This window comes from Scleropages formosus, chromosome 16 (genome assembly GCF_900964775.1).
Source record: "Scleropages formosus chromosome 16, fSclFor1.1, whole genome shotgun sequence".
In the NCBI taxonomy this organism is placed as follows: Eukaryota; Metazoa; Chordata; class Actinopteri; order Osteoglossiformes; family Osteoglossidae; genus Scleropages; species Scleropages formosus.
The window spans coordinates 1702272-1712637 of NC_041821.1; the positions used below are offsets into that span (position 1 = coordinate 1702272).

The 10366-nt window shown below is 50.2% G+C and overlaps 2 protein-coding genes across 4 annotated transcripts; one reads left to right on the top strand and one right to left on the bottom strand.

Moving 5' to 3' along the window:
- Window positions 1-147: 147 nt before the first annotated feature.
- Window positions 148-2926, bottom strand: tmem134 (transmembrane protein 134). 2 transcript variants are annotated; one of them, XM_018735922.2, is made up of 7 exons: window positions 2718-2926; window positions 1931-1998; window positions 1529-1615; window positions 1223-1299; window positions 961-1005; window positions 798-851; window positions 148-440 (listed from the first exon to the last, which is right to left on the bottom strand). In XM_018735922.2, exons 1-7 carry the CDS (start codon window positions 2904-2906, stop codon window positions 358-360), a joined length of 603 nt encoding a protein of 200 aa, XP_018591438.1. In that variant the 5' UTR covers window positions 2907-2926; the 3' UTR covers window positions 148-357. The 2 variants fall into 2 exon arrangements, with proteins under 2 accessions (XP_018591438.1, XP_018591437.1); XM_018735921.2 differs by lacking the exon at window positions 148-440 and having other exon boundaries at window positions 447-851.
- Window positions 2867-9222, top strand: serping1 (serpin peptidase inhibitor, clade G (C1 inhibitor), member 1). 2 transcript variants are annotated; one of them, XM_018735917.2, is made up of 10 exons: window positions 2867-3009; window positions 4990-5040; window positions 5259-5541; window positions 5645-5968; window positions 6113-6328; window positions 6684-6827; window positions 7416-7619; window positions 7717-7856; window positions 8242-8464; window positions 8543-9222. In XM_018735917.2, exons 1-10 carry the CDS (start codon window positions 2887-2889, stop codon window positions 8797-8799), a joined length of 1965 nt encoding a protein of 654 aa, XP_018591433.1. In that variant the 5' UTR covers window positions 2867-2886; the 3' UTR covers window positions 8800-9222. The 2 variants fall into 2 exon arrangements, with proteins under 2 accessions (XP_018591433.1, XP_018591432.1); XM_018735916.1 differs by lacking the exon at window positions 2867-3009 and adding an exon at window positions 4512-4652.
- The last annotated feature ends 1144 nt before the right edge of the window (window positions 9223-10366 follow it).

Sequence of the window (10366 nt, forward strand, 5' to 3'; positions counted from 1 at the left end):
TGTTTGATTATATACTGCAATTCACATATACTCAAAAGTGGGATAACACTTCCTGCTGAATTCTAAATTAAATCTAGAAAGAAAAGATTTTTTCAAAAGAAGTGATGAAAACCAACAAGTTTTAAACTTAAAGTTTTATTGTAGTGTCACAGTAAATTACACTTAACAAAAACTAGAAATTCCTTCTCTCGCACAATAAACTTCTGAGAAACATAGAAACCAGTGGTCAGGAGTTAGTAGTGGTCAGTCATTACAAAAAAGTGGCAAAGTAATGCAAAAAGGGCAACATTTAAATACACAAAACTGACTAAATCCCAACATTTTTGGCTTTGGAATTGATACAAACAAGGCTGAACTTCACTTCTCAAAATATGGCAAATAGAAGAACTTGAATCCTCTGTGTCCTCGAACTGCACAGATGATGTAGATCACATGGTACGCTGAGCACGAGAGCGGAAAGAGAACATTACGACACAGCCACTGTCGTAACAATGCAAGACATGCTGCGCAGATCCATTGCTATTATGCAATTACTACAATTAGTTCAACAACAAAAGTCATTTCACTAGCCATTCTGCTACACATACTAAACCCTGGACAATTCATACAGCTCATGATTCTACAATCCCCATTACTGTTTGGGTATTAAATTTATTTCAGGTAAAATAAAATCATCCTGTAACACTTCTCAGTGTTTACAACATGTAGCCTACTGGCAACCTGGCCCTGGAGAGAAGCACAAAGACGTCCGAGAAGCTGGAAGTGTAAGACAGGTGTAAAAGGTACACAATACATACCGCCAGGGATAAACAGCAGAAATCCAGGCACAAAAAAAATGGCACTAGACACACCTTGAGAAAAGGGACAAAGGCCAGAGGTGAGCGCACTGCGGTCACTGCGATGACCACTAACTTGCGTACCTGTCGCCATCCCGCTGTCATCGTTACGCTGACCTCTTACCTGCCTGCGGATTCAGCTGTATTACGACACCTGTGAAAATCAAAGCTGAGAGACACGGAGCCAGATGAGCCACATTCCTCAGGACTCGGGGTGTTCATCACATGTTCATTTAAACACTCCAGGATGTTATTTACACTGCTGCAAGGACCTGGACACCACTCCAACAAAACACAGTGCCACTAATGCTGTTCTCAGAGACAAAGAGGTCACTTGCAGCAGGGAAATGGACCAGCTGAGACAGCGTGAGAAGTGAAATACACACCGAGTCCAGTGATGAAGAGGAGGAAAGAAGCCAGAACTACTCTTCTGTTCTTCTTTACAAGGGGGTGGGACGTCCAGCTGAGATGCGGATGACAAGGCCGAGTGTTAACGGAGACGAACACCAATTATTTCACCAGCATGCACTTGTACTCCTGTCAGTTTGTACCACTGAATGGTACACAGCACATCAAACCCATCTGAGCAGCTGGATCTTCACTAGAACCCCTAAGTGTAGCACTGCAAGAACCTGGCATCTTCTTCTGGGTCCCCCAGTATGTCCAACACAGTGTGTGACTACGTGTGTTACCTGCAGCAGTGGGCAGAGAGCTGAGTGACGGAGCTGAGGGTGCTGAAGGACCACTGGGAGCTGCAGTAGGAGAGTGTCGCAGGGTCACTGAAAGAAACGGGGACATGGAGGCAAGAGAGTGAGGGCCTTCGGGCAGGTGTGTGAGACGGCATTCAAAGGAATTCAACTGACTTTTAAGGCCAAAACGCACAGCAATGGAGCAGTGCTGACATGCAGAATATTCTGATAAAACTTTTATTACTGGCTTCTCTCTCTTTTGTAGAAATAGAGATTTCTCCATTTCAAAATAATTTCTCCGCCAGGCAGGAACCACAGTAACTGAGTGCAGACATGCATCCGTTTTAAAATTTGCCATCGTAAAAACACACTGACTCATATTCTTCACCTAAAATACACACACACCTGATCTTGAAGAAATTATTGAAAGAAGAATTTCCACTGTTGCCCAAGGCCTCTTCATTCTCCAGGTTCTGCAGGAGACATAGAGAGGCACTAAGTGTCACCATGTAAGTAACGGTGATCAGCGAAACACAGCGCTTTGTGTCAATCTGAACATTACTGCATAAAGCAATAGGCACATTGCTTTCCTTCAAATGAAGAAAAAAGTGCCTCAAACCTTGTGCAAAAGCTATATGCCTATAAAAATATGTCCATTCATTCAGCAACTGTCAACAGCTGCTTGTTCAGAGCAGGGCTGAGGTGGTCTGAAGCCTATCCCAGAAATATGGGGTGTGAGGCAGAGTACACCCAGAATGGCATGTCATTCCACCACAGTTTGAATACATACACACACAGAGTGCAATTTCGGGCCACCACTTCATCTGAAGCACATGTTTTAGAAGTGTGGGAGGAAACCAGAGCACCTGACATGAACTCACACAGACATGGGGAGAACATACAAACTTCACACAGACTGAGATGGATTGCAACCCATATCCAAACTCGCAGTCCAGGAGCTGTGAGGCACAAGCATAAACCAAAGAGCCAGTGTGCCGCCGCCCTCTAAAAATGCGTTAAACATTTCTGTGAAAAAGTGGTGAAGAGGCCGGACTGTATCCAGGAGGACGGAACAAAAGTCCACATCCGTGAGCCACCAAGAGGGAGGTCAGTGACCACAGGTGTAGAGAGACACAGGCATACGTGCATGCGGGCACAAACAAACACAAGCTGCGTATCTTGAGCGCCCCACCTGGTACTTGAGGGAGCTGTGGTCGGACGAGCCCACCGCTGCGGAGGGAAGACCCTGCGGCTTGGAGAAGGACAGCGGGCCGAAGGTCAAGGAGGCGCCGTCTCCTGGCTCCCGCTCCTTCTCCTGGCCGACCTCATCCTCCTCGCCCTCCAGCGCGAACGCATCGTCGATGCTGAACTCCGTCGCCATAGGCTATAGCAATGGCCGGTCAGAGCTTGCCGACGTGATGATGGACACGCACTGCAACAGCGCACAGGACCAGTCATCATTCAACACCCAGTTCACAGCACTGGTTTGTGACGAGCACACCCACCACACGGGTCGGACAATCGCGCCGCCCACTGTACTCTAGTCTAGTAAAGTAACACACAGCAATGTATTGTACAGTACTTCAGTCTCACAGTACGGTCACGTAGTCGTAGAGCAGGCGACACTAGGGACGACTTTACTTTCATCCAAGAGAAACGTGTCCCTCGAACGAGACCGTGACTCCTGAGTCCTCGCGCGTAAAGCTCAGTGTGGACCGCGTGACGTCACACATCCCTCTGTCTGCTGTCTGTCTGTGTCTCTGTGTGTGTGTCAGCGCTGCGAAAACGCACACCTTTCTCCAACACGCGCTCCATTTCATTAAACGAGGTGTGTGTGTTGTAAATAAAATGCGTATAATTTTGGACTCACTCGGAGTCGCGGAATCATCATGATTCTGTTCTCGGAATTAGCTCTTTTTTTTTTAAATCTAACTTAATACTCAGTCAGTGTACATATAATCATATAACTCTAATAAAATAAATGCACTTGTTGTGACGCGCGGTCATCACTTTACATATTTTTTATTATTCTGCTTGTGTGCCACGGCGTGGCTTGTTTGGCGGCGCTGAACAACTTGTTGTTGTGTTAGCAAATTTGCTAGCGAGCATAAATGAATTTACTACTAAATACTTACTTTCACTTTTCCTTGCCCCTGAGAAATCTGACCCGCGTTTACCATAGGACTCTTGTCATTTTCAGAGTGTCCTTGTTTATCCTTTATGTCTTTTGTCGCCAAAGGCCTAAAACGCGAAGCCTTCAGAAAACTTTTAGAAACTTTTCCTTTCCGTTTTGCGATCGGTGTGCGACTGCTCACGTCTGGGCTGAAGTCGAAAAGTCGCCGGAAGTTGACGAGTCCAATCGACCATCGATCTCATCGAACAAACGCTACCTCTCGTTTAATAGTTTTTTGTCGCTCCCTATTTGCGATTCTGGGGTTGAGCAGCGTTGCTGACTAATTGTACAGCTTCGCTTTGGCCGCACTGCTGGCGAACTACTTTTAGCTGAAGTTGCCAAGACAAACTAAACTTGTTAATGTGGTGAATAGGTCAAGGTTAATTTCTCACGTTTTATTTATTATCAAAGTGCCATGGCATGATCATCATGGGCGCAATATAATAGAAGAAGCCGCTCAGCATCATCATCATCATCATCATCATCATGTCATGGTCAGCCTCTTTTCCACGCTCAGTAATGAAGCAAACTGCCCCTTTCTCGTATCTGTGTGAGATCATTTCATATGTGAGATGTGTGAGCAGAGCTACGGCCAAGAAGGTGGCCTGGGCCGCAGAGACAAAGTGCCACAGAGAGGAAGAAGTTGTGAAAAGCAGCGTCGATGTCGGGCGACGCTCCCTCCGCTGGGGCACCTTTGGAACCGGTGGGGAAAAACAGCGTTCGGCTGCCAAACGGCAACGGCGTCACTTCCAGTAAATCGGCGCGGATGCGTCCAGCAGCCGGAGCGTGTAAACAAACACGTGTTCAAAGTCAACAGCAAACAGGTTAATGATTGTCGCACGACGAGGGACAGGGAGAGCGAGGCGAGGACGGACGGACAGACAGACAGACAAACGGATTGACGGACGGACGGACAGACGGCAAAGAGGCACCACGCGACCGCCACCCTTCGAGGTGAGCACCGCAGGGTCCCATCATTCCGGCGCCCTGGATGGAACATGTATTTTGTGGCGCGTGAACAGCCACATGGAGGGACCGTGAGTAAGGAGCACGGTGGGCCGGGGCTCCTCAACCGCGGTCCTTCGCGCCGTGCGGCCTTGCAGGCGACAGCAGCGGGAAAGTGACTCACGAGTACGAATGCGAACGTGTCTGAGGCGCTTCCCGTCCGCCCCCATCAAGGGGAAGCGAGCAGATTGTCGCCAGTAAGCAACTCCTTTGTGGTGCACAAGCACCGCGGTAAGTGTGAAGTGAGCGCCCTTCTACCAAACGCCTGTGTTTGTTTCTCCCGCAGATGAGCGCCTCGACCACCCTCCGCATTCTCTCCCTGCTGCTCTTTGCTGAGGTAACTGAGACCGTGTCATCGCCCATCGGGTCGCCGCAGCCATGCGGTCGTTCCCGGGGCAGTCGGCGATGTCGCCTTAATGGGTGACCTCAGCACCGCGCGTGTAAATACAACCATCAGCAGGGCACGCTGTCCGCGCCGAGCGACCGCACCCGCTCGACCGAGTTGGTTCTGGAACTCGGCCCTTGATGCTTCCCATCTCTGGCTGTCCCCCGCAGCTGTCCCTGTCCGCCACTGACCTCTACGTGACCCTGGGCTCCACCCTGGTCCTGCACTGTATCCCGCCCAACTACACCGAGGTGGGGGAGCCCAGGTACTCGTGGACACACGTGCCCCTGCAGGACACCCTGGCACCCGCCCTGCACAGCAGCTCGCTGTCCATCTCCAAGATCGGGCCGAAGGACGCCGGGCTCTATGAGTGTGTGACCGAGGGCTGGGTGCAGAGGTGGGGCGACGAGCGCAAGATGAGGCTCAAGGCTGCTTTCTTTGTGCACATCACAGGTGGGATCTCAGCCCAACGCGCACATGTCCAGCTCTCCTCTTGTGTGCTACTGGCACTACGGCGCCATGTCTCAGTGTCCATCCCTGGTGTACCTCCCCGCAGAGAGCACAGACCTCCAGCAGGAGGAGCTGTTGGACGTCGAACGCGGGGATAGCATTACGCTTGCCTGCTCCTCCGCCCCGCAATCCTCCAGTATCCTGATAACTTGGCACAGAGAAGTTCAGAGCGGGAAGGAGGAGCTTGACCTCGGGCTCGAGAGCGAGGGCGGAGCCAACGGGAGCAGGAGAATACACTGGGCTCCTCCCAACTTGGGACCATGGGCCATCAAGGTAAACGACGTCACAGCGGAGGACTCGGGTGTGTACCGCTGCTCCTGGCAGGAACACGGGGTGCTGAAGAATCACACCATGGAGCTTGTGGTGAAAGGCAAGTTTCTGGATGATGATTCGTTCCTATTGTCGCTGTCATTGCTGCTGTTGTTGCTCTATTACAGGGCCACTTGTGCCACTGACGTTTTTCTGTCTCATTACTTTCATGGTTTTTCAATGACTTTTCCTCTTGCTGTCATAGCACCCACCCCGCAGCCTCCTCCCCGTTGCCACGGTTACACGACACCGTGGGAAACCTGCAAGGCCGAAAACAGCCGATCCGGGAAAGCGATCCTGGTCGAGTCGCTGACGGAATTTTCGATGCACCTCTACTCTCTGCTCAGCAAATCAAATCCCTCCTCCAACCTGCTCTTTTCACCAATCAGCATCGCCGGGGTGCTGACCAACCTGCTATTGGGTATGAAGGCCAGAGGGGCGGGACTTCAAGGAATGAGAAGCAGCTATGAATGACAAAGGCCTTTGGCTGTCCTTTGCCGGGCCTCCACATGTTCGCATTTGCATGTAGTTTAAAGCGAAAATAAAGTAAAACATCTTTCTGACTGCGAGAGTGAGCAAAAGACAGGTTTTCAGGTAAGGTGCATCAGGACTCAGCTGAGATACACCTCGAAGTATGTCGTCTAGAGAGGACAAAAATGAATGGCTGCGACTCAGGAGCACGTGATGCCTGTGTCATCATGTACCTGATGCGCTATGGTACAGCAGGGTACAGTACAGTATGATCACAGCTGCCTCTTTCTCTCTCGTTTGACCAGGGGCCCGGGGTCAGACCAGAACGTCTCTGGAGCGCGCTCTCCACCTCCCTTCATTCTTCTCCTGCCTCCACAGCGAGATGAAGAACCTGCGGCAGGAGCTGAAGGAGAACGTGGAGATCGCCTCGCAGATCTACTACCACGCCGGTACTGCGAGGCGTACTGCACGGCTCCCGTTCGTCTCAGTGCGCCTTCTTGCTCACACCTCATACTGAACCTATTCATTGTCACCTGGGATGGCAGGTGGCATAGTGGTTATAGACACGGACCTGAAGGTTATTGGGTCGAAACCCGCTCCACATGACACGCACCCTGAGCTTCTCAGGGACGAAATGGCTGTTGATTGCTGTATTTTGGATAAGAGAGTGCGCCAAGAGGTCAGATGTCTTACACATGCTTTTGTTGCGGTTGAACTGTGAACCGTAGAAACAAAGTGGAACATTAACATTGAACAACCTCACCTTGTAACGCCTGAACATGACACTCGTTTGGTTCAGCTTGTTTGTTGTTTCCCTGCTTTAACGATGATTTCAGCAATATGGGGGGTTATTATTATTCTTATAGGGAGGACAATAAATATAACGACACGCTGTACACACGATACTGTCTGAGCAGACCCTTTGCAGTTTGTCTCGGTGTCTCTGTGGATGCTGGCATCCTTCTCAGAGGATTGGATCGTTTCGCAGTGTGTCGTCGATGTTGTTAGAGGTGCCACCTCTCCTTCACTCCTCGCAGAGCTCAAGCTGGAGGAGACGTTCGCGAACCAGTCGGAAGTGCTGTACGGCTCCCGTCCGCAGCGGCTCAGCGAAAACGGCGAGCGCAACGTGGACATGATCAACGCCTGGGTGGCCGACAAGACGCACCAGAGGATCAAACACCTGGTCAAGTCCCTGCCATCCTCTGCCCAGCTCGTCGTCCTCAACACCATCTACTTCAATGGTTCGCTAGGCCTCTTTCAGTCATCGCCACTTGTGAGACCGATCTGCACTCGCTTGTGTGTGTGAGATCCATGTACAACCGAGGGACACTTTTGCAGGTAAATGGCTGGTGAAGTTCCAGCAGAGGAAGGAGCTGGCCGAATTTCTCACGTCCTCAGGGGACCTGGTGCCCGTCCCTGTGCTCTACAGCTCCAAGTACAAGATGGCGCTGTCCTACAGCAAGGAGCTCGATGCCCAGGTGTGGCGGCGCATCTCGGCCGGCAAAGTGTCGGTGTGACACACTCCTTCACCTGTTCTCTTTCTCTCCACTCCTGTTGCTTCTCCAGAGCGAATCGAGGACACTGGTGTCACCTGTCTGCTCGCAGCCGGATTCATTTTCAGTTTTTAATGAAGTGGTTTAATTAACGTGACGAATTTTCATACACTCCATACACCAATGCACATGTTAAAATGATCACTTTGTAATTAAAATAATAGTGCCTTTAAACAAACAAATGTCATATATCTCACACATCCTCTCTCTCTATATCTATGTGTGTAAATATTTATATATAAATATATGTCATATATCATATATACTGTGTGTGTGTGAATGGTGTGCCATGCTGCCCCCTTGCCACCAGGTGGCGGCAGTGCCCCTATCCGGCCAGGCCCGCCTCTTCGTGCTGCTCCCCAACACCTTGTCCTCCAGAGACCTTGAGGCGCTGGAGAGCAAGATGGACGAGAGCAACATCAGGGGGATGGTGAAGAGCATGGAGTCGGTCACGCCGGAGACGGTGGAGGTCACTCTGCCCATAATGAAGCTGGACATTAGCACAGACCTCATGGGCCTTCTGGAGGACATGGGTACGAGTAGGTGTGTGAAGGCGCGTCCCAACTCGTGTCCGTCCCGGTGTCTGACACGGACTCCTCTCTTTCTCCCAGGTCTGTCGGACCTCTTTGGATCCCCGAACCTGTGCGGCCTGTCGGCGGAGGACACGTACCTCCCGTTGGCGCTCTCGGACGCCCAGCACCGCTCCTTCCTGTCGCTGACGGAGAGCGGCGTCGAGGCGGGTGCCGCCACCGCGCTCTCCTTATCCCGCTCCTTCCGGTCCTTCTCAGTGCTCCGCCCCTTCCTGTTCATGCTGTGGAGCGACCAGGCGAACTGCCCGCTCTTCCTGGGGCGGTTCATGAAGCCCTGAGGGAGCCAGTCAAAGTGCAGGAGGGGGAGCCAATCACGGGGGAGGGGCAAGGCAGGCAACCAATCACAGGGAGCCATCAGCTGCTGACGATGGGAATTTTGCGAGCAGATACCGAATATTACACACATATCAGTGAGGGAAAGAGAGAAGGAAACAATCAAACTAAATTAAAACTCCTCTAGTTTCATTTTAAGGGAAAAATGAACCCTTTTTAAGAATAGAAGGACGTGATAACTCGCGATACAATACAGTGTTCCTCATTTAAACAAAAGCGCAGTTGTGAGTTTTCACACTGACGCTTATATGGCGCAAACAGCTGCTATCTTTCAAGAGACTCCCATGTTTGAAATGCTTCTATATTTTGTGATTAAATGCTGTTAATTTTATGTAGTAAAAGATAAAAGAACCAGAACTTGCTCTGGAGAACGTCCGTCTCTCACTGGGTGTTTTTTCAATGGCCACAATGTCCTCGTTGCGGACTGTGATCGTCCTCGGAAAATAAGTGTCGACTGGCTCCTCGCCTTACTAGCTTTTACCACGAAATCACAGTAGATAATGTGTTAAGAAGGCGTTCCTCCATTTATTTGCATTTTAGTTTCTGTAGAAACCTCACATAAAGGTTCCAAAATAAAATAAAATGCTTTGTAGGAATTACTGTAGTATTTTTACTAACTGCGAGGTACATTAAGATAAAAATTAATTTAGAATGACCGAAAAATTAACCATGTGTCCACAATCTCCTGTTCAGGGCCCACCGTTGACCGATTCACCCAAAAACGTGTGCAACGTTGTTGATCTTGTTATTGATCGCCGGCACTCGGGGACACCAGACAGGAGCTGTAAACACCGGGGAGGCGAGTTGAACGGAGCTCCTTCAGAAGTTACTGCTCTCTCTGTTTCGCTGCTCTTCACCGCCACCTACTGGGCGGGCAGGTAAACGCTGGTCGCTTTCACTCAAATGGAAACATTAGAAAACAAAAATAAACAACCTGGAACATGTTCCAAAGTTGTAAAAGTTGTAACTCGGCCGCTTGTAAGTTGAGGAGCCACTTTTCAGAGAAGTCGCGACACGTTCTGTGGCCTCACGCCAGTTCCGCTGCAGTGGATTTTCCTTCGAGGAGAGAGACGGACGGAGGGAAATGCGTTTGTCAGAAAGTGATGTGAGCGTTACGGTGTGGGAGCGTCAATTCCGCTTGTCACAGCAGCACACAGGGTGCATAACAGAGCGAGCATGCGACACACACACACACACACACATCCATCTGTTTCCATGGCGACAGGAAGGAAGAGCCCACCCCACCACGCAGATACCGCATTCCAGAGGTTGGACACATAATCCATTTATTGCGGCTGCACCTACACAGACTCACCACAGGAAGGCGGTCACGTCACGGTTTCCCACACAGATGTTAAAGATACAAAAACGTTACAAAACAGGACATTGTAACAACATCGTTACACTCATGCTGGAGAGTGATGCGTTACCACATTATTGATGTAAACGCCACCATCTGCACATGGGCACCGTGTGCGAAACTGCATAGAGAGACACGGAAATGCGCTCGTT

Excerpts from the sequence above, each read along its gene's own strand:
- tmem134 (XM_018735921.2), bottom strand. The coding sequence starts at position 2,906 with ATGGCGACGGAGTTCAGCATCGACGATGCGTTCGCGCTGGAGGGCGAG. Across the intron at positions 1,999-2,717 it reads ACAGCTCCCTCAAGTACCAG|AACCTGGAGAATGAAGAGGC; the intron begins GTGGGGCGCTCA and ends TGTCTCCTGCAG. Across the intron at positions 1,006-1,222 it reads CCTCTTCATCACTGGACTCG|CTTTGATTTTCACAGGTGTC; the intron begins GTGTGTATTTCA and ends CGTGTCTCTCAG.
- serping1 (XM_018735916.1), top strand. The coding sequence starts at position 4,527 with ATGATTGTCGCACGACGAGGGACAGGGAGAGCGAGGCGAGGACGGACG. Across the intron at positions 4,653-4,989 it reads CGCGACCGCCACCCTTCGAG|ATGAGCGCCTCGACCACCCT; the intron begins GTGAGCACCGCA and ends TTTCTCCCGCAG. Across the intron at positions 5,969-6,112 it reads CATGGAGCTTGTGGTGAAAG|CACCCACCCCGCAGCCTCCT; the intron begins GCAAGTTTCTGG and ends TTGCTGTCATAG.